At 44.5% G+C, this 23,163-nt stretch overlaps 1 protein-coding gene and 2 non-coding genes across 3 annotated transcripts in view; all 3 read right to left on the bottom strand.

Annotated features, from left to right (window-relative positions):
• Nucleotides 1–23,124, bottom strand: part of SF3B3 (splicing factor 3b subunit 3) — a 28,949-nt gene extending 5,825 nt beyond the window's left edge. The window contains exons 1-20 of the mRNA XM_066194445.1: nucleotides 23,010–23,124; nucleotides 22,238–22,350; nucleotides 21,489–21,815; nucleotides 20,215–20,387; nucleotides 19,713–19,854; nucleotides 18,929–19,041; nucleotides 18,083–18,220; nucleotides 16,812–16,915; nucleotides 15,452–15,617; nucleotides 14,922–15,017; nucleotides 14,328–14,400; nucleotides 8,803–8,954; nucleotides 8,254–8,409; nucleotides 7,739–7,894; nucleotides 6,893–7,036; nucleotides 5,899–6,021; nucleotides 4,436–4,590; nucleotides 3,163–3,337; nucleotides 2,335–2,540; nucleotides 1,304–1,460 (exon numbers count right to left, since the gene is read on the bottom strand). Coding sequence (XP_066050542.1) covers nucleotides 1,304–1,460; nucleotides 2,335–2,540; nucleotides 3,163–3,337; nucleotides 4,436–4,590; nucleotides 5,899–6,021; nucleotides 6,893–7,036; nucleotides 7,739–7,894; nucleotides 8,254–8,409; nucleotides 8,803–8,954; nucleotides 14,328–14,400; nucleotides 14,922–15,017; nucleotides 15,452–15,617; nucleotides 16,812–16,915; nucleotides 18,083–18,220; nucleotides 18,929–19,041; nucleotides 19,713–19,854; nucleotides 20,215–20,387; nucleotides 21,489–21,815; nucleotides 22,238–22,307 — 2,826 coding nt within the window. The 5' untranslated portion in view covers nucleotides 22,308–22,350; nucleotides 23,010–23,124. The remainder of the gene's footprint in view (nucleotides 1–1,303; nucleotides 1,461–2,334; nucleotides 2,541–3,162; nucleotides 3,338–4,435; nucleotides 4,591–5,898; nucleotides 6,022–6,892; nucleotides 7,037–7,738; nucleotides 7,895–8,253; nucleotides 8,410–8,802; nucleotides 8,955–14,327; nucleotides 14,401–14,921; nucleotides 15,018–15,451; nucleotides 15,618–16,811; nucleotides 16,916–18,082; nucleotides 18,221–18,928; nucleotides 19,042–19,712; nucleotides 19,855–20,214; nucleotides 20,388–21,488; nucleotides 21,816–22,237; nucleotides 22,351–23,009) is intronic.
• On the bottom strand, nucleotides 18,694–18,773 carry LOC136296166 (small nucleolar RNA SNORD111). The gene has a single exon (XR_010722876.1). It is a non-coding gene; the product is annotated as a small nucleolar RNA SNORD111 (small nucleolar RNA).
• LOC136296163 (small nucleolar RNA SNORD111) lies at nucleotides 21,084–21,165 on the bottom strand. The gene has a single exon (XR_010722873.1). It is a non-coding gene; the product is annotated as a small nucleolar RNA SNORD111 (small nucleolar RNA).
• Nucleotides 23,125–23,163: the final 39 nt, after the last annotated feature.

Genomic DNA, 23,163 nt, shown 5'->3' with positions numbered 1-23,163 from the left:
TGAAATTCTCATTAAGAGAGCTAACGTTACATAAACCTTCAGACCAGATTCAGCTAATGGAAGTTCACCGGCCTGTACCAAGGCTTTCAATGTAAAAGGCTAATAAGACTCTTTTTCTACAGGACAGGCAACAGGTCAGTCCTTTGCAGGCAGACAGCACCAGAAGTCACACATAGAGCCAAGAGAGCCATGGGCACTCACACACAACACACTGCTGACACAGGACTTCTGTAAGAAGCCCATACTGGGCAGGCAGCAAAAGAAGACAAAGGTCTGGTTCCCTCAGTTCTTAGTTTTGGTTTACCTCCAACAGAAAAACTTGAGACTTTGCCTAAATCTACCCAGACTGCTTTCAAGCAAGGCATGAATGTAATTCAGCCATCTGATATTGCCACCAAAGAAGTTGTTAAATATGAACAACTACAGTGTGTCCACAATTTCAGTAACTTAGACAGGGTTACTGTCTGAAAAATCTCCCACCACTAATCAATCCAAAATGATCAGTCACAGCAGAGAAGGTGAACATGTTAAGAGCTTCCATTTACAGCATTCCTAGCTTGGCTGCACTGGCTAATCGAAGTTTATTTCACAACTTCAGCTCTATCAGCTTCTCAGTGGGTGTTCAGTGGCACCAGAAAAGGCCACGGTCCAGGACAGAGCCCACTCCCTGCATCAGGACTCTAGGAAGTGAGTAAGCCACAACATTCCTTTCTATGTGTTCATCTGCTCAAATCTCAGCCATGCTGGAAGCATGTGGGAAGAACAGTAACTTTTCTGCTGAAACCTTTGCTGAAGCCCCTGAGACCTATCAAACAAGTTGCTCACTAATCATTTCTACACAATCAAACAGCATCCAAGGAAGATGACAGCTCACACCAGCTGCACATGGTCAGCCAAGGACTGATAGTCTTAGTATCAGGGTTCAAGTGACCCAAGTACAAATTTGCTCTGTAAACAAGCGCTTAAGCAGCTCTCTGAGCTCATATTCCAGAAAACAAACAGAGCCATTTCCCTCCCCTCCCTAACAGGGGCATGAAAAACACTGCTCCTTTCCAATTTACCCAATTAGATGGGTAAAATTGGGACTCTTGCAAGATCTGTGTTTAGTCCTCAGCTCTGCAAATGATGTATCAAATGATTTTGTAGGATGCAGCTAATTTTCTCCAAGGCTGCTTCCAGTGTGTAACCCCAGCATGATAATCTTGCCCAGGATGCACCAAGTACTACAATATCACTGCAGCACTCAGGCAAGTAAGAGGTACTCCAACACTCAGGCCAGAAATGACCCCATCACTCCCCTCACCTTGTGCAGAAACTCCAGCTTCTCACCACTATTCACCAGCTTGTATGTGTAGACAAACCCACCAGCAACTGAGCGTGGGTTCAGAATCAGGTCCTTGGCGACTCCCACCAGCACATACCACTCATCACCAGTGTTGGAGAACCGGCACACAGCCACGCTGGAAACGACAGGACACACCAGGACATCACTACTGCTGCACACCCAGACTGGAAACCCTACAGCACAACCTGCACCTGCCCAGCAGAGATTTGAGAGTCCAACCATTCAACACTGACATTTCCTTTTAAGAGGTTGTTTTTCCTCCTTGTATAAATGTTTAACATAGATTTGCTCCTTCTTCCATACTCCCCATATGTGTTCCAGCTGTCACATATGCCCAAAGCATTTTGTTTTCACAATGCCCAGTGTTACTTTACACTTTCACAGGCTAGACACTGCCTAGCAAAGGGCAAAATTCTACTAGAAGCTGTTTTTCAAAGGCTGTTCCCACTGGGACACGCACAAATAACTTTCCCCATCTTCCAGTGTTATTTCCTGCTCAGTAAATAGCTCAGGCGGGTTGGAAATGGCAGGTCAGCCTTTTGGACTAACATGACCTAACTCTACTTCACTTGCTGAGGCACTTGCTAATCTTCATGGTTATTGTGTTGGTTTTCCCCTCCAGTCCTCTAACACTTCCCTTTTCATTTAATCTATCCTCAGTTTATCTGGATGAGAAGGAAAAGTGAGAGATAACAGCACACGGTCTTGTTCCCAGCTCTTTTATCTGTCATTTACACCCCTCCGTTGTTCTTTAAGCCCTGAGGTCCAGCAACCACATCGGGAGCACCACCAGCTCTCACTGCCACATGCAGACAAGGTCAGGGTTGGAAGGAAAGGCAAGACAAATCACTTCTGGAATTTCAAGCCAGTCTCTTGAAAACATGTTCCATCTGGGTTTCAGCTCGGTAACAGATAAGCAAAAGGAAAAAAACACCTAAGACTCATCACAAGCAGGGACTCCTCCTGCTGTATCTGGCAATGCTTCTTACCTGAAAGCAGCTTCATTCTGCTCCAGCTGGACCAGATCTAATGTATTTCCCTGGATGGGGTTCATCACTCTGATAACAGAGGCCCACTGACCATTCCCTGCCTTGGGAGCACCGAAGATGGACTCGGGAAGATTCTCGTTCAGAAAGGCTGCAGCCATCTCTGCAGCCAGCTCCCTCTCATCCTCACCTGCAGCCTCCACCATTTCCTATGGTATTAAAGGACAGGAGAAAAGAACAGCTCAGTGATTTCCTTTCCCAGCATGCTGATGCTCTGCATAGAATACAACCTCCCTATTTTGCCTAAACCCAAGTATTCTGGGGCAAGCTACTGCAGGTGAAGACATAAAACCCATTAAGTCCCAAAAGCTTCCACCCACCCTGAGCTTATTCCCTAGGGAGCCTCTACAGCTCAGAGCTGTGTCAGCTCTGTCTTGCCCAAGGGACAGTTGACTGGGGAGCTGTTTCTTCAAATCAACAACCCTGGAAACAATCCTGAGAAGAAAATAAGCAACCCACTGAAATGCAAGCATCCTCAACCAACCACAGAAACCCCACAGAACGGTGTTACACAAGCAGGACTGTCCTCCACTAGGGTGGTTCTTGAAATATGCCCTAGCAACACACAAAGGAAGGAACACTGTGAAGTGGTGCATTCTGCTGAAATTTGTGTTTTGAGGCAGATCACCACTCCTCTTCCAGCCCCAGCATTCACACAGGGCAGAAAGCCTTGCAGGTAACAGCAGCTGGGAACTAATGAGCAGGGAGCACTTCAGCTGCAGAAGTCCCCTCTGGGAACAGGTGGGTGTACCTGTCCCCCACCCCAATTACCTCAGCCATTTGCTGCTTCCTCTGTGCCTTGGTGGCCTCAGTGTAAGCATTGTGGTCTGTCTCAATGATGATCAGGTTGTTGCTCTCTGGGTGAATGACAAATTTTCGGGGTGTGTACTGCAACGGGAAGGCAACCTGGTTGAAGACTGCTCCCAGCTTCTCCAGTGCCAAAATCCTGGGGGACAAAGATGCGACGTGTTGAACATGGTCTGAAAACAGCTGTCCAAGAGAACAAAACTGGAACAGAACTTTTTCTTTGTGAAACTGGCTAGTGCTAGAGAGGAGCAGCACCTTTCTCAGGCCAGACAGCAACTAGCAAACAGCTCCAGAGAGCAGAGCAATACTAACATCCTAAAATGGGAGCCCATGGTGTGTGAGACAGGTGTGTGTGCTGCTGCACAAGGTCTTTGAGGGCTCTTGCTGTCCCAGGGTGCATTCTGACTGGTGCTGAAGCAAGTCTATGCCAAGTGGAACAAAAGGCACATGGGAGAAGGAAAGTGCACGTTTGGAGAACACATCATCTGAATCTAAATGTGACACTGACTTTGACATACAATCAAATGCTCCTCAAAGGCACTTCAGTTAAAGAGTATGAAAAAGGCAATGCCAGCTCTTTCTTCCTGTGACTTGCCAGCTGAAATGCCAGTTCTTCTGGCATTTGGTGTCTAAAAACCACAAGTCTTTCCAGAAAGAATGGCTCCTTTAAAAGCAATGAATGCTGTAATATTTCAATGAGGACAGATATGAAAAAAGTGCCTGTTCAAGTGCATACAGCACAGCATCTGAATTTGTGGTCCATTATTTTCATTTATCTTTTTAGTATCTCAGCTGAACTTTTAAAAAGGCAACAAACGCATCCCTGTCATGTCTCTGGTTTCTGAAATCACGCGGCTCATTTCCTGCAAAACAGCCAATTCAGATCACAAACCACAAGATCCTAATATATAACAGGTCCACATTTATTAAAAACTTCCCTCTCTCAGGATCAGAGAGTTGAAGAATAACTTGAAATACACTTATTTTAAAAAGCTAGAAAATATAAATCTGAGCAGCACACCCATTTCTTTATGACAGCATAACTTTCCTTAAATAGTCTGTTTTCTGAAACCCATCCAAGTGGGTCACTATCCACATCAATATCCATAATACAAAAATCTTTTTGAAGTTAAGTCACTTTACCTCCTTCCTTTTGAATGTCAGGTGGAATTCACCACTGCTTCACCTACCCGGCATCCCAGCCTGGAAGCATTTGTGTTTCCCTCCTGGTGCTTACCTCAATGTGTTTGTGGAGATGGCCACAATGCCCTCAGGGCACTGCTCAGAAGCAAAACCAGATGCAAACTCCAGTGTTTCGTAAGACAGGGGAGTCAGGTGGAAGCGGGACTGATAGGAATAACTAAGCCAGGAACGGCTTGACATGGCCAGCACCTGGGAAAGACAGGCAGCAAATTTGTTAGGTCTGGGAATGGAGGCAAGCTGACTTTATGCAACAGGAATGGATGTACAGCGTCCAACTCTTCCCCACTGCAACAACTGAACTCTTGTGGGTGTACCCCACCCAGATCAGAGCATACCTGGGGAGACATTTCTTACTTTCAGCTTTCTCTGGAAATCGCATATGGCATGAAAAGGAACTTAAAAGCACTATCAAGACAACAAATACTCCAAAGGAGATGCACTAAAACTATGACCTGTAAAAGCCAAGATGAACAATACTGTCACATTTTTTTTAATAGCTTGTTCTAATGGGAACAGGTCTTTTAAAATAAGTATTCACTGCTTCATCACAATCCAAATGCTATAGCACACTAAGTGAAATTTACTGAAAACCATCACTAGCCTAAATCAAATTACAAGAAACAAAGGAAGCAGATTGACTTCCAAACTTTACAGCTTTATGTATTTGGCTAAATGAGTTTCAGTGCAACCTTAGCTTCTGCCTGAGTGACAACAGCTGATCTCAAAGGAGAAAAGCACTCGGTTATTCTACAGGTATTCTCTGCTAGAGCTGCAAAGCTCCTCATCTCCAAGTTACAACTGGTAGGAGCAAGTTCAAGAGATTCACCCAGTGTACCTTAACACTACAGCAGAGCTCCAATTCCCAGATCCAGCCCCCTATGCTGATCAGCAATATTTCTCAACTCTGAAGGTGTCATCCAAAAATGAGTCAGGCAGGGGGTGGCTGATTTCCCCAGTGCCACATCAGAAGGCCTGGAAATGGCACTTCTGATGAAACACATTCTTCCTTCTATGCCAAATCTTGCAAATATTTTCCTTGAACCATGTATGGCAGCTGTCCAGCCCTTGGCTGAGCTATTCCCAACATGCAAGGACACAACCATTCATTGCAACAAGCATTCAAGGATAAGTTTTCTGCACGGAGCTCTCTCCATCTCTCTGTGCACTAAAGCAGGCAAGATGTGTCTCTAAGTCCAAGAATCTGCTTAAAGCTCTCCAAGCACACTGTAAACACAGCCTATGGGTCAGATGAATCCTAGTTCAGAGAAGGCAGGGCAGCACTACACAGCAGTAAGGGGAATAAGAACAAGGCTGTTTGTGAAAGAACAAGCTGCAAGCCAGGCACCTCCATAATGAAGTCATTCTACTTTCCACCCTTACCCACAGGATCCTGCTGTGCTGCACAGATCCTTCCCCACCCTGCCCACCCATAAGAAAATCTGGGATGCAGTGCCTGGGCAGTGGATGTGCACCCCTGCAAGAGCTCGCCTCCCTTACCGCCTCTTGGCCTTGCATTCGGACACGGAAGAGTTTGACAGGCCGGGAGCCAAGGTATCTGGTCCTGGTGTCAGAGAGATCGCCAGTGACAGGGTCCAGCACGGTCCGCAGCAGCACACCGTTCTTGACAGCAGCAGAACAAAAAACCCAGGTTGAAGGTAAGAAGTAACTTACTATATGCATAATTCAAAACAATTGAGAGGCAGTTGCTGAAGAATTAGCTGCTTGTTTTCCTAGCTGTCAGTACAACTCTACCCTACAGCCACACTTTTAATACCAAAGAAGGCACAGCTCCTGCACAGTCCTACAGGGCAGAAAGGATCCCCTTGAAAATAAAAAAACAGACCAAGGTCTTTAGCATATCACATAAGCCATAAAAACCTGAGGGTGGATTCCAGATCGCCATCCCTCTTGGAACAAAGGTTTTACCCAAAAACTCATGCTTCTTAAAAAGAGTTTGCATTCTGACATCAAACTTGAGGCGTGTGGAAGAACCTGAACTGTGCTATTTTTACTAAATGTTGAATTGTCAAAACAACATTTTTTGGTCAAAGATCAGAGAGTCTGTACTGGATGTAACAAAAAGCTGTGTAATAGCAGAGTTATTAGAGCAGAGCCTCTGCTTGTGGGCAGTTACTTGTTTGATACTCTGCCCTACAGACAGTTTTTAAAGTGTTGCTCAACATTTCACCCAGAAATATTTCTTAAAATATGCCTTCCTTCTTGAATGGGAAAAGCACAGTCTGTCCTACATAAAATCTGGGATAATAAACTGTCTTTTGACTAGTCTTTAGTCTAAAAATGTATGGGGAAACTCACACCTCTACAAAGTCACACAGTGAATTCCCCAGTCACGGTTGTCAAACACATTGCAACAAAGAGGGAAGTCAGGCTTTGTGTTGCACTGCATGATGACAGGGCTATTTTAGCAATCAACCTTTCAAGCACAGGCTCCTCAAGACACGCCTGTCAGAACCAGGCAGGAACCCCTCACCTGCAGTCCAATGTTCAGGTACAGAAAGCCAATGGAGCCCCTTTCTCCCAGCTCGTCCTGCTTCTCTGTGCCACCCATCTCCACAATGCACAGCGACTCGGGCTGTGCAGGCAGCGCCTGCATACTCAGGGGCTGTAAACAATCCTGGGGAAACAGGACAGAGGGATGATGCCAGTCAGCAAGGCTTGGCGTGGCAAAACAGGGTTCAAGTTCCATCTAAGGAGCTTAAAGGTGTCCTTTTAGATCTCCAGAAAGAAATATTCAGCACAGAAAAAAAGGAAAGGGTCACAACAGATTCTGTCTCCATGCATTTTGGTAAGCAGGAGTGGTAGAAGCCTGGGCTTTAGAGAAGATAAACTGGATCCTTCCAAACCATTCTAGCACGATTTGCTGCTATTTAGCATGGAGTGAGCTGAGCAAAATTTAGGTTACTACAACCAGCTTTGAACACTTCATCTGTTGCAGGTAGACAAATAGTAAGTTTGGTTTGCTGCCAACTTGCTTGCAGAATGAGTCTGCTTTTAGTACAGGTACAAACAGGGAGATCAGAAGGGGAAACCCAACAAAAACCCCATCCAAAATAAACAATAGAAGAAAATTATTCTGTGACTCATCAGCTGAACTTCTGGAGGCATAAGTGATTCTCAATAAAACCAGGGTACTGTTACAGGGAAGGACCAAGGGCCACATTTCCTCGCACTGAGCAGAGAAAAGCCATGCAAGCTGTCCATTCCTGCTCACCCACCTTAATATGGAAAGACAGTTTGGATGGACACAGTTCAGCTCTGGAGGATTCTTCTGAACGTTTCAAACCAACGTAAGGGCAAAAACAGCACAGTGACTCACCGAAGGGTCAAGTGAAATAATTCTGACAGTGTTGTCCACCAATCCAACAGCAAGGAACCGGGAACGCTGCTCCCCAGGGGGAACATTGGCCAGGCTCATGCAAACGACATCGGCTGACATCTCCTTTCTCTCCGTGTACTCATTCAGCTGTCCTGACTGAGAACGAAAAACATGACTTATTAATTAGCTACTTTGTTTTTGAACAATGCTTTGGATTTGTTATGTAAACAATATCACAATTTTTAAACAATTTATTTCAGCTACAACTGGAAGAACCAGAAGAGCAAGAGTACAAATACACAATTTTCAGCCTCAGTTATGAGCTTGAGAGACTTTAATCAGCCATTAAATTATCTCAGATAGACACGGTCTAGATACGCAGGGTTTGGATCTATCCATTCTAGAAGGATGCTTGGTCTGCTACTGAATCCTTTTCTGCAGGTCTGATCAAGGATCAATCCCTGGCACAACTCATACCTCACTCCTCCAAACTCATTCACAACATTAACGCATACCGGGTCCATCTCAAAGTAAACCAGTTCTCCTCCAGTCAGTGCTATCACTACTTGTCTTTGGTTCACAGCACATTTTACAATGGTTTTCTTCCCTGGTGTCTTCCATTCATTTACTCTCTTATCTGCTCGGATGTGCCGGATCCCATCCGGATAAACCTGAAGGAAGAAAAAAGGTCACATCAATTCTGCATTTACCGTTTCTTTACAACTCCCCTTTCACTGGTGGTTCTGACTCGGCAGAAGCCAAAGGCAAGAACTGCTCCTGGCGTACACCAGCTATGCACCAGGCCAAACCAGCAGGAAGACACTTGCCAGCTGGGAGAACTGCATCTTTCAACCACAGCAAGGAACTACTGAAGGAGATTAGGACCATTTTGAACTGGTCCAGTTTCACTTAGCAAGACATAAAAAGGGAAAGACTGAATCAGCATCCTTCTCTGCCAATCCTCATCTTTAGACATGTGTTGCACTACTGCAAGAAAACACATCCGTGCAGCGAGCCGAGAGTGGCAGACACAGTAGGACGTGTCAGAAGCAGCTTTCCATTACCTGTACCAAAGCATCATCACCAAGAAGAGAGCAGGACAAGGTGGGTGTAGTACCCAGGAATCCAGAGTCAGTCACTTCTTCTACAGTCTCTCCAATAGACAGCACCAGTGTGGCATTTACGAAGGACACAATAATGTAGGCATCAAATTCATCTGGTCAAGGGAGACAGAGGAAAAAAAAAAAGAGTGCTGATTTAATAAATGCAAGGCTTCCCAACACAATCAGCAGTCTGACAAATGTCTAGCAGTTACTCTTCAGCAGAATTCCTGTGATAATTACAGCTGCTGACAGTATTGCACAAGTTCGCTCTAGGACAAGCTGTCCAAAAGCCAGCCACTGCTGGACTCCAAACAATGCAAGACCGAGCCAGAGATCAAACCATGATCCAGATCCACAGTCAATTCATAATAAGATGGATTCTGGCAAGCAAGATTCTTGTCTATTTTTTTTTTCAAAGAATGCTCAAGTTATCGAAGCCTTTAAGGCAATTGTCCCCCCTCACCCAAGGAGCTGAATCCATATTTAACACCCAACAAAGTCAAACAAAATACTCTACTCCAAAAAATTTGAACATAAGCAATCTATCTGCAGAAACCACACCACAGATGTTGCAGGACCACAATCTCTATCTAGCAGCCACACAATAAAAGGCTGCAGAAAAACAATTAGGCTGCACTGCAGCAGAATTCAGGGTTAAACCTGCTCTACCCTCCTCCAGAAGCTCAACTGGCTTCCATTCACACTGTGAGAGTCTCCTGGGACAAGACACAATTACATTTTTAAGATAGTTGCAATACTGTCATTTATCCCAACAGAAGTAAAGGTCAGTGTTTACTCTATTATCTCCAGTACTGGTTTCTCCCAAAGGGGCAGCGTGGGAGACTCCTCTAGCTTGGACATGGAGGAGCTATGCTAATCAAAATAATCTTAAGAGCTCATTGGGAAATAGGGAAACTTTGTGGGAAAAGAGGGTAGTAGGACTGTAAAATCAAATGTCCCAGTTTACTGCTGTCTGCTTTCACTCTGCAGAAAACAATAGTCTTAAGAGAGGAAAATGACAATCTCATTAAAACAGAATAACAAAAGCAACAGGAACAACGAAGTCTACCGGGAAATGGAGCCAGGAGCCTTGGAAGAGAAATAAGATTGCCTCAGAGAAGCAACTCCACTTCTGCTGCTGTTGTCATGCAACTGCTATTTCTTCAAAAGAAAATTCCTCATTTTAACCCAACTCAACCCAAAGCTCAGACTTGGGGACCACAGTGTATCTAGTGGAGGTGAGGGTGTAAGAGAGCTGTCAGTTTCTGCCCTTGAAAGAGATCCTCTGTAATTTTCAAACATGGGAGACATGGAGAAGTGGCTAATAACCTTAAGAGAAAAGGAAAATAGAGGAGTCTCTCTGGGATGGAAACAGGATGCCACAAAACACGATGCAGCAGCCAAAGAACCCAAGCTGGGTTAACCAAAACAAATGCTTCAAGAACTAATAATCCTTTTCTCATCCACCCTGTTTAGATGGAAGCACTGCCAAACCTGCTGTGTCACGTTTATAACAAAAAGTTCTTACATACAGTTAAAAATATGCAAGTGAAAAATTAAATACCCTCCATCATTCCGCTCTGCAACATCTGGTATACAGACCACAGCTCTGATCAAACTGAAGAGTTTTGTGTAACTAAAGCAATTTCAACAGAAATCTGTGGCATGAACTCTGTTACTACTCTATTAACTGGTCACAGTCTGTAACCTCCAACAGCTCCAAAACCCTACAAACAGGAACCAGTCCATTTGGGGGAATGCGAAAGCAAGAACTGAATCTGCAGAGAGAACCCCATCAGTAATGCCAACTACTTGAATGCTTGGCTAAACACGAGAATTCCTCCAACATTAACAGCAGATGATAAATCGAGTTCAGCAAGACACACACACACTGCTTATTTTCTACACTGAACAGCAGCTTCTCCTACAAACTTGCACAAATTTTTCAACACCAGAAGTCTACAAGAATTCCTCGATCATGGAGTTCCTAGCACTTTACAGGCTAAGCATTTGATTCATAAATATCTCATAGACAGGATGTTCTAAGAATTCCATTTCAAAGACCACTGGTGCTTTCCAAATTACTTCAGAGCTGCTGCTTTCCTCCCTGGGGGCTGTCAATTCTCATGATAAACCACTGTGTCCCAGCTGGAGGTTTAAGCATGTGATTTGGAATAGGACAAAGAACTCCCATCTGAAAACAAAACAGATTCCCTTAGTCCTACTCTAAACAAAAACTCGTAACTTTTTGAGCTCTTTCTTTCCATTGGCTTACATTCATATTAGAGCATGCCTTTAAGTCTGTGTCAATAATGGTGACAAGTGCATTTTTGCTTGAAGTCTATTTTGCTTAATGACTCTCTGCTGGAGCTCGTGAAATAAAGGGTTTGATTTACCCGAATTAAGTCAGCGAATAAGATACATTCATCTAGGTTCAAACAATACAATTTTGGTTTAGAAAATATAGCAGCCTAGTTGAAATTAAGAGGACTAAATCTCTAGGGCACACTGAGAAGTGTTCTCAGTTAGAAAAAGAAAAGATCTATAGATTTTAATATGAAAAGGTATCTACTTAGCTCTGCACAATCCCAAGCAAAACATCAGGCTCCCCAGAGTTTTGAACAGAGAGACATCATTTTGTATGCAGACACAAGACTTCAGAGATGCTTATTACCATTCTAATTGCACCAGTCAGCTCCTTTTTCAGTGAGTAACAGAGACATTTTAATGACTCTGAAGAGCCACAGCTGGACTCGTTCTTCTACACATGCATTACAAGTTTTCTGCAGCTTCATGCACACACCACAACCAGTTATGAAAACATGACATTTTAGTCCATGAACTCTACACTACTGTAGTTTTTATTATGTGTCATGGGTTCAGTTTGAGCTAGTCCATGAGAATTCCATTCTTATATGCCAGTCCAGTCCTGACAGTTTTCTCACGCTGTGCGACATCTGAATTTGCACCAACACAAATGCAGTCACCACGAGCTCAGAGGAGTTCAGTGAGCAAACTGATGAGCAGTGTCAGAGCTCAGGATCACTCCCAGTTAACAGACTCTGAGGGGATGACAGCACATTTTCCTGGGCTTCTGTTTACTACTGCGTGGCGACTCCGCAGCGCTGACTCACTGCACACTGCTCCTCCAGCAAGTGCCAGGTAGGGAATGCTGACACTCAGCTCCCATCTGTCAACACAGGAGAGCACACACCTACACCCACAGATATTCAACTGGAATAGAGCGTTTGGTGCAAATCCTACCCACTTCTGTCTCGCAGGGAGATGAATCCCACAACCACAGGACATTCCCATGCCAACAATACCTACAAATGCTCCAAGCACACTTGATCTTTTTCTCTTGGCAGTCTGTACAAAGCAGCTGGGAGCCTAACTTTGGTCTACAAGAGAGCTGAAAATACCCCTAAAACACACACATCCAATTTTAGCAAGAACTGACTGTCCCAGAGACACAGTTGATTGTTTTGCTTCCCAAAGACTGCAAGATGGACTGGGATCTGCTTTCTACTCCTCAGCTACTGAACTTCAAAGGCAACAATCTTCAACTACACACCAGTTTCTAGAATTTATTTACTGAAATGCTTAGCATAAATGTAGCCCCATGCTGTTGGGATTTTCTGCGGTTAACTTGTGGTACTGTACAGTAGACCCTAGCAGTAGGTACACACCTGTGGTGATCAGCACCTCCACCACCAGCCACCTGTGGAAGAAAAAAAAAGGCTTGGTATTGGTAGTGAGTATCACCACGTACCAGCCAAGGTTAGTATTTGCTTTGAAGACTGCAGACCTGGGTGTTTCTTAGAGAGGCCTTGCAGCACACACGCACTGCAACATCGAGGCAGAGCCGGGCAACCCCACACTGCCAACTGAGCCCTCAAGGGCATTTTAGATACGTGTTTGAACAAGTTCTGCACTCTTTCTGGTTAAAACCCACTAAAATAATTTCTGAATTCCAAGAGTTGGAACTTGGGGATCAGTTTCACAGCACTATAAACTGAATTCAGTGGGTAGCACAGCTTAACAGCTACAGATTCCAGCCTTTCTGAAATCATAGAGATGATCATGCTGAAACCTGGAGAATTTGGAAGGTGCAAAGAGGAGGAGGCGAAGAGACTGGTCTGCTTCCTGCAGATCGTCAATGGTCCTTCACCCCCTGAAAAGTCAAAATCTTCTTCTGGAACCCCAAGAGAAAAGATTTTAAAACTGTACGGTGATGTCAAAAGCCTCCAGACCTCAGAGGGAGAAAACATCATCAACTTCTTTTCCAGAATGTCGGAGTAAAGGTTTCTAACAAGCTGGAATGTCTCTTTGCAGAAAACCCTGTATTTTTTAATATGAACTGTGGACATTTGACCCTTTTACTTCTGGGGGACATGAAGGCACTTTATGCTCAAAGTTCCTCCCTCATTGGGCAGTACATGAGTCTCAGGACATGAGCACAGGAATTCATGGCAAGTCTCGTGTGGCAAGGTAAATCCCACTGCAGGATGTGAAATTCCCACAGGTTTACTGGTTCCCTGGAAGACACACTAATCTGCTTAAATACAAGGTATCACGTCAACATGGCAGGCTAACGCCTCTATTGCAACAATCTGCCCCTTCTAGACCCTGCGCATAAACCTAGGGAAGTCTTTGTGAGAATTATACAAAGCACTGCTTGGGAAACAATCTCTGAGACTGCCAGTACCCAGAACAGATTCCCTGCAAGCTTTATAGGTGTATCTGTGCAATCCTGCTCTCACCACCAAGAGAAAGGCAAGAGAAGGGACTATATTTCCTCTTGTACATCAGTAGGGCTATTATTTCAGATCGCAAAATTAAAAAAACCCAACAACCAACCAAACCCCCAATCCAGTATATTCTGCCAACCTGAAATCCTAATCTTCCTGGAATTACCAACCTTTTACACACTGCTGGCTCTTGAATAGAGTATGTTCTAGTCCAGAGTGTTTTTTTCACAGACATGCACAGAAGGAAGTAATAAAACACAGACACTGTTGCCGATTTATCATCCTTGTTCTGTAATTTGTATCCCACTCTCTCACAAAAAGCTGATTACTGCAGTTGTCAACACACACATGAAGAATAGTGAGTACGCTCCAACAATAGTAGCTGTAGCCTGCTGATGTTTGAGCAAGAACTTAAGGGAAGTGGGAATGCATGAGAAGTTCAGCAGCTTCAGGCTGCAAATGTACAGCTGACACAGCATACTGGGTGATGGATGCAGATGCAGGCAGCTGCTTCTTTGTCAAAAGGAAGTGTGACAATACGAGGGGACCAGAGGGTGGGTGGCTTCTAAAGACAAGCAGGTGGCTGCTGACTCAAGCCACAATTTCTGGGGATGGCACACAAGCATCATGCAGTACCATTCCTATCTCCTTGGGCAGAAAAACAGAAAACAACAACAAACAAAACGCACATAAAAACATTATGACCTCCCTGTGCTTCAGGAAAATACTGCATACCTTCAACATGTCTCCTCACAGTCCATACAGCATTGGGGTTACCAGGCAGCTCTGAGACGGCCATTTCAGATACCTAAGAGTAAACAGGAAGAAGGTTCTTTTGCAAACAGATGTTTAGACTTACTAGAGTAAGCAATCAAACCACCAGCAGTTTTTAAGCTTTCCCACAACTGGGCAGGAAAACTAACAATTCCCAATTCTGATGCTCTCAGCCCACGCCAGATGTGCTACAGGGCAAAATATGGTCAGCAAAGATATGGCAACATTATTGCTCTGGATGATCAGCTTTAAAACAAGGTCATCCACCCCCAGCAGAGATCAGCAGCAGCTGGCAGACACCAGGAATGTTCCAGTTCAATACACTCAAGTATGAGAAGAGACAAAATGCAGGTTTTGTTGAAGTCAAGTAAACAAAAAGCCTTTGAGAATGCAAGAATAAACAGTACAACTCTTCTATTTCTCAAGATGCAAGAGAAAGTAGCTCTCCAGACTACAGCAAAAGGAGAATCCCCTTATATCAGCACCTTTATTTCAAGGATTTTGTCACACTGCCCTATCTCTCAGGTTGCCCGTCTCATGTGCTGGATGTCTTACCTCAAGTCCATGTCTTAAAACCCTCAGGGATGACCTGGGCCCCCGACCACAAGCCACATACAACTGGGGTGTGTCTTCATTGGCCAAATCTGCTATCTGTGTGGAGAAAAAGTGACAAAACACCATCCATGGAACAAGAAAGTAAAACTATATCTATATGTCACACTACTGCTTTAAGAATGTTTTTTCAAACACCAAAAGCTGTGGAGATGCCAGGGGGTGTTTCTGCTGCTGCCCTGAAAGAATTTTAAGTTTTATCCAAACTCTTTGCAAAGAACTGGTCTGATGGTCAACAGAGAAGCATCACAGAATCACTGGCTGACACCCTGTGTTTAGATATACATATTTATCGCCACAGGAATCAAAAGCTACCAAGCCAGATACCAATCTCAGGCAGCTGTCTGAGAACTCTGCAGATTTGTCTTTCTGTGAGTCTTTACTTGGAGCACTATTTCTGGAAACCTGGATTAACATAGCTGGTGACTCCACTTATATATATGGTAAACAGGAACTTGCTGATGGCAACATACCTGACAACACAGAATAGGAGACAAACTGTCCAACTCATCCACCAGCACCAGGTTCTTCAAAGGCCGTGGCTGAAAAAAGAATGTATCTCCTTCCTCAAGAGGCATGGCAGAGGAAAACTCTGGCTCCTCATCATCGTCTCCCAGGTGAGCTATCTGGTACAGATAACTTAAGACAGAAAGAAGAGTGTCAGCATGTTCAGAGCAAGGCTCATGTAGCCTTAAGTAAGGCTTAACTAGATATTCAGGTAGTGAGGAAGAAAGAAATCCAACCCCACATTATAAAGTTATTAATATTTGGCTTTAAGGATTGTCTTCTGGATAACAAAACATTTAAAAAGAATATGAGGCCTGCAAAGTAAAAAAAAAAAAAAAAAAAAAAAAAAAAAAAAAACCCACAAAAACCCACAAATGAGAAACCCCCCAACAACCTCCCTTCACATCTGCAGCTGTCACTGGCAAGGCACCTCAGAGTTTCAGTGTTTTGTTTACCCTTCAGGCTTTCAGATATTCTTGTGTTAAAGCCAAAGCACCAACTGACAGCTGAGGCTAAAAGCAAGGCCAATGGTTAAGACTTCAACTCCACAGTTATCCATTTTACTGGAGTACTCTCACCTCTAATTTTTAACCACATTTCCCATTCCATTTTATAAGCCTAAATAACACAAAAATCAAATAAAACTTCAGATAAAAAAAAAAAACCACAGAAAGATACTGAGTTACTTCCTGTTTTTAATAAAGCCTGAATATGGCTTCCTCAATTCAGATTCAGTCCAGCAAACTGGCTGGGGCTCCCTCAGGTGGCTGACTACAGATACAGTCAGGAAAATCTTCATTCATGTGAAACCTCCCCGTCACCCCAGAACAATTAAGCTAATCTTCCAAGGTGTGCATGCTCCTTTAGAGTATTTAGAATCCCAAACATGAATTACGAGAAAGCCCTCAAGTAGACACCTAGTAAGGAAAGGAACACAGCTACTGATAAGAAACCTGATTTACTTCTGAGTGGGCCATACACACAAAAATTCAAAATCACCAAACGAATTGAAAAGATAGTTCACCTAGGTTTGTGATAAACCCTACACAAACAGCAAGTGCTCAATTTTTCCAAAACCTGCTGCAATAGCAAGTAATCTTATGTTCTCTGCACGTCATCATTTTATCTGAGTTCAGACAAGGAAATTCCCCCATTCACTGTCTAATCCAACTGCTCTTCTTAAGCCCTCTGAACAATGCACTAATTTACCCATAAAATCAGAGGTGTTGTCCTTCTACCCACAGTAAGTTCAAGGGTCAGTCTTCAGGCCTGAACAGAACCGGTCTGTTTCAGGGGAAAAATACTGATGTAAAATTGTTTACTCACTGGTTTCCAAATTCAGATGCCACAAAGAGAAACCCTGTTTTCAGCACGCACATGGCAGCAGCCACAGGAACAGTGTCAAAGTACTTCAGTCGAATCTCTGTTACCTGAAAGCAGAAGAAGATGTGACTGTGATGGTAAAGTACTGGAACTCCATGTGTATGATTTAATAAAAAACATCTACCTAGCTATCTTCTCCAAAGAAACAAAGCAAGAGCGGGCCAGGCTTAACACATCAGTAGTTTGGGGCACCAGGTTATAAATCACAAAATCCAACAGACTGTTTGAACACACAAGCCAGGCTGTCTGTTTTATTCTAAGACTTTCTGCCTCTTGTAACACTGAGTCAATTTGGAAAACAAAAGCTGTAAAAATAGTGAGCTGCCTAAGAGAAAAGAAATTTGCTTCACTGAACACCAGACACTGATTCTCCGGCATAAGAAAAGTAACTGCCCTGAGCAAATTTCTGAATTTGATAAGGTCACAACAGCTGTTGGTGAAACATCCAAGAACAATCTTCAGGCACTTCAACATCACAGAATCATAGAGTATTCCGAGTTGGAAGGGACCGACAAGGATTATCAAGTCCAACTACCGGCTCTGCACAGAGCAACCACAAAAATCACACCATGTGTTAGATCATTGTCCAAACACTCCTTGAACTCTAGAAGGCTCGGTGCCTGCTACACAATCCTCCCCTGTACCAAATATGACAAGCTTAGATGGAGAAATTACAATCGTTTACTTAAAAAACCCAACTAATCACACTGCAGCAGAGATCTTTCCAGAGCAGAACACTAAAACAAGCAGCAGCAAGCCACTGCAAGCCTGTTATTTTCACTCACAGACCAGCTGTACCACGCTAGCTACCTCGACTTGAAAAAATATTGATTGCAGCATGTAAATACTCAATTAACACACTAGAGGGTAGTTGCTGAAATCCAGGGAAGCTAAGTTCCACAGAATAAGTTACTGAAATTCTCTCCAGGAGATTCATGAACCACAGCTTACACCTTTGAAAGAAAAGATCCCCTTTGGAACAATTTAAGTATGCTCAAGTGACTGCAGCTTAATCCTCACAGGATTTTGCAAACCTTGCACCGTGCTTTTTTATGAGTAACACCCACAGTTGTGACCAGTGTTAACTGTATTACAAACCATGTAAAGCATGTGCCCTTCCAGAGCCAAACCTGCAACAGTAAATACATATCACCTTAGAGAAAGTAATTAAGGACTCCTCTCAATTAATGCTTCTGCACTGACGTGATGCTTACCATGTCTTCATCAGTCTCCAGAGTAATTTTGAAGATGTCTCCCTGCTCTGTCTGAGCCAGGAAGAAGAACATGGACTTGGTCTTATGTGTAGCAGAGCAGACAAAAATCATACCCCTCTCTGGGTCATCCAAGTCATTCTGTCAGGAAAGACAGCAAAGGTCATTGGTGGAACTGACAAGCACAGAGGTGATTTCACTGACTGAAGTACTTCCATTTCACAGGTGCCTTAAGAGCTCACAGTACGTAAGAGAAGATTTTGAACACAAAGCACATCCCTTCATTACACCTGCAGTCATCCTTGGTACATCTCTGCCCCAGAAGAAAATACAGCTGCAGGACAGTGTACCTAAGTGTCTGTACCTCATGTGTTTTACTCTCTTCTCTAGGCAACTCTCACGTATCAAAGGCAAAAACACAGGAAAGGGCTGTAACCCACAAACAGCTGGTTTAGAGCACCTTGGCAGCTGTTCAAAGCACTGCCAAAGCATGTAAATCCCAATACCAAAGGGAGAGGAAGCAGCCTTAGATGCAACAGCAGCTCTTGAATTCACCTGCATCTACAACTGCCACTGTTCAGCATCTCAAGTAATCCTATCTTGCACTGCCAGTGCTGCCTGATCAGAGTCTTTGGAATATCTCCAGTATAAATCTCAGAGAAGAGACATGAACAACACTCATCACTTCAGGCTATGCCCACCTCTGCCATCTCTCCCATATAATACACAGCCAGTGAGGTAGATAGGCCAACGTGTTTTTAACTCCTTTCTTCTTACTTTATAACCTTCCTGATGTCTTTAACCTTGAAAGGCAAATTTGAAGCATTCATAATCCTAAAAATTTCTCACCCGTCTCCTGGGAATTGGGCATCTGATATCAGGCTGGTCACCAAAGTTTTTGTATGTAATATAGTTTTCAGAACAGATCAGCACTCCGCTGGGGCCATCAGAACCACCAGGAACTGAAAGAAAATTATTAGGAGAAAAGCCTTTACCGCAGATCTGACTCGCCGCCTGCAGAACACTTAGTTTTCTTTAAAGCAATATAGTTTCCAGTACTCTCCATCACCCTGTGCATACATGAAACTTTGTGATCTCATGTAACAAAAGATAGCATAAAACAGATTCAAAACAGTATTTGGTGTTTGTCTGACAGCTGCCTACAGGAAATGCAACAGGGCAAGTATACAAAGATGCTCTCCTAGCTCAGCATCTTTTGTGCTTGGAGAAGAATCTGCAGCAGTTTCCCTGATTGAAAGTGTTATACTGGCTTTGCATCCAACCCCTCAAAGTGGGCTTTTAGTTTATGGATTCATCTCCTGCCTTTAGCTGATGGAATCCCATTCAAGAGAGTACAACAGCACCTACATATTAACTAAAACTAAGTCCTTTTGCATTACTACCAGCTAATTTCAGGAGCATTCTCTTGAACTACAGCTGCTTCCATAAATACTGGTGTATTTCCAGGTGTGAACCACCCCTCATTACCTGACTGCAAGGTCAATTAATTAATTTATATTCATGACTCAGACTACAATTGAAACAACTCCTAAGATGTAAAGAGTATTGACTGTGTTTTCCTGGGGAATGGGAATCAAGCAGACCCATGCAAGAACAACTCTGTGAGCGGTACCTGTTATAAGGAAGTTGCCATGCTCTTCCAGGGGCTCACTGTATTTCCTGACAACATGGTTCAAACCCAAGTCCAATTCATAAAATGTCAATGTCTGTTGTGTGTTGGCTGCAGCTTCGCCTGTTGGATCGTTGTCTGCTTCCTAAAACAGAACACATGGAGGTGTCTTTGAAAAGAATTATTAAAAGGAGAAGCAAAGCTGATGCATGAGCAAACTGTATTGAGTAACAGAATGGAGACCAAAAGACTTGCCAGAAGCTGCACAAGAGAAGTTCAGACCAAGAAAACAAGGCATATTTTCAGTTGAAAAGCAAAAAGAATCACCAAGACAGAAAAGACTCGCCCATTCTGGCTGAAGGCAAAACAAAAAGCCAGTAGGCTTGTGAAAAATGAACACTGTCTCAGCTAGCAGAAGCGGCCAATGTTCCCCAATGACAAACAAAGAACAGAATAGGAACAACAAAAGTCAAAAGACAGCAAAGGAAGATGAAGTTCTTCTCACCTCATAATCCATTTCCAGACAAGCAAACATTGGGTTTTCAAACCCCACATCGACTCCCACCACATGGTACACCAAGGTATTGGCCTTGTGGGCTTCCAGAGGGGAGGAAATGGTGAGTCGAGCAGCAGCATCTCTGTTCAGGATATACACCAGCTTCTGCTTTTCAATGGCACCTGCAAGAAAGGACAACAGCATGTTAAGCCCATCACTTGATGACCAGATCTGACCGTACCTGCAGGCCAAAACTGAGTTGTAACTTGGTAAGAGAATGTCAGCATTAGTTCAGCTGAAGTTCACCACTGGTGTTTATCTCTGTGCCACCAACTAACCTTGAATGTCTCATTTTTAGTCTTTCCGATTGCAAGCACAAAATGACAATTTCAGCCCTTTAAAGCCAAATCCTGACTCTCTGAGCTACGTTCACCTGGCACAATATTCCATCTACAATGGCTGGAGGCAGATCTACTCCTTTTACCACACAAGAGATGACGGACTGCAAGGAAGAAAAGACAGATGGAAAGAAGCATCCAGATGTTCTGCTATTTAAAGCCAGTTGGTATGACAACTTTTCCACAGAAATATTTGAACTAAGAGAATGTATCCTTGCCTGACACACAGCATCCACAACATATATACCACTCAAATATCAACATAATTGGCACAACTGTGACTGTTCTACTTTCTCACCCAGGAAAACCAAACATGTTAGAAAAGAAACAATATTATTCATTGATATTCCCAGTACTAAGACATACTGATAAACGACCAACAATACTGCACAGAGCTGCCTTCAGCAATTTGAGAGAGTTCCATATACCTTGTGCTAAATCTTAGCAAAAAAAGTTCTCTCCAGCACCCTTCTACGTGTGAAGCCTGATCAGAAATGCATTTGGCTGTCTCCATAAGACATCTCAGAGAAGAGACATGAACTCAGAACATCATTTCAGGCCATGGGAGCTGACTGGCTACACTGTAGCAGAGACACACGCAATCCCATCTTCTCTCCCACACACCACACTTCAGGGCTCTGCGAACTGCCAAGCAAACTGGTGTCTTTCCAACTTGCATTGGTTCAGCATTACAATTTACTTGTGCAATTCCACCAGCATCAAGGAACAATTCTGAATGCCTGCGTTCTCCTTGACACAACTCACAGCCTAAAGCACTGCCTGAGAAACAATTCCAAGTATACCTGGCGGAAACTTGCTCCAAAATAAACACCTACAAGACAGAACATAAAAATAATGAGAACACAAGCTGACAGAGAGACTTACTGATCATGACGGCGCGGCCCTTTGGGTCCACAGCCAAGTACTGGCCAGGAACGATTCTGCGACATCCACTCTTGCCAAAGGTCTCCTGATGGATCTTCTCAAAGACATTCTTGGAGGGCTGGTACTCCAGGATGACGATGCGCCCCGAGTCGCTGCCCACCACGATGTAGTCTTTGGTGCCCCCTGTCAGCCTAAAGGCCATCAGGGACCGGATGACTCCAAACACCTCCACGGTCAGCAGAGTGTGAACCTTCCCGGTGTTGGGATCTGGGCGGAGCAACTCCAGGATCTTGCCCCGGGAAACAACAATTTCTTGTTGTTTGGTTCCTGAAGAGCCCAAAACAGGAGAACGAGTCAGCAACAACAGAGCACAACGCACAACTTCAACAACCACTACCAGGGAAGAAGGGGAAACTTCCAAATGCCAATTTTAGGATTATCACGGTGGAATTCAAAGAAACTTATTCACCACATTACGTACGACCATTGTTTAAATGTCTTTTAACACACCAGAAAACTAGTCAGAACACTAAACTAAATATATAGATAAACTAGATGAATAACAATCAAGCCAAACTTCTCTACATCTTTCCACAAGCTACTACAGCTCAAATAACACCCAAAAGCAAATGATAATGTACCAACAAAAAAACCCCAAAGGTACCAAAGCAAACTGTAAAACATACATTTTTTCTTGTACTATCCAAAAAACCCTCAAGCTAAGACAGGCAGAGGAATGAGAAAATTACCTGAGAAATTGCCATGAATAGCAAAGCTAATGCCTGTGGCACGCTGCAACGTTAGGTTGTACAGAAACATGGTGGCAACGGATTTGCTTCAGCTTGTTGTAGCTCTGATAATTCTGCAACAAGTAACACAAAATAATTAACTTCTCAAAAGCAAACCCTTTCATCCAGCAGACAGAACCGCTACCCTCCCACATGTGCACGGATCACTTTACACCAGGAGCCCGAATGCCAACCCCGCTATTTGGTATTTATTAGCGCGACGAGGCAAAAGGATCTCCCAAGGTGTCCCGGCTGCCGAGCGCCAGCTGAACTCCTTATTGCCGGGCGGCTGAGCAGGACTTGCAGTAATTACCGCTAGTCAGTCACGGCTTTAGCTGCTCAGACACCAAACACAACTACGGGAGCCCTCCGGGGATCCCCGCGCCGTTACACATCCCTGACGAGGCCGTTTCATTGAACGCGAGTGCAGCCGCCCGCAGCTGCTCAGGGCCGACTCCTCTCCCCGCGGCTGAGGCGGGAGGGAATCCCAGCACAACCGGCCGCCCCGGGCCGGGGACACCGGCCCTCAGCCTTGCCGAGGCCCCGACAGGGCACGGAGCCAGCCCCTGCCCGCGCTCTGCCCGGGAACCGGCCACAGGGCACTGCCCGGCCCGGCCGCCCTCACCCGGCCCAGGCCCCGAGGGGTCCGCGACGCTCCCCCTCCACAAACCAGCGGCCCGCGCTGCGCGCCCCGGGCACGGAGCCGCGGCCGGGAGGGCAGAGCTGTGCTCACCGTGCGGATGGCGGCGGATGCTGCTCCGGCCTAGGCGGGCGCGCCGCCGGCCTCCTCCGCCATCAGCGCCGCGCCTGCGCGCTGCCCTCCCGCGCCTTCTCCACGGGGCTTTCTGCGTGTCCGGCGCCCGACCGCGCCGCGCGGTGGGGAAGGT

This window comes from Chamaea fasciata, unplaced genomic scaffold, assembly GCF_029207755.1.
Source record: "Chamaea fasciata isolate MVZ Bird 193981 ecotype frontalis unplaced genomic scaffold, bChaFas1.0.hap1 SCAF_12, whole genome shotgun sequence".
Taxonomy (NCBI): domain Eukaryota; kingdom Metazoa; phylum Chordata; class Aves; order Passeriformes; family Sylviidae; genus Chamaea; species Chamaea fasciata.
This window is presented reverse-complemented; position numbering and strand designations above follow the sequence as displayed.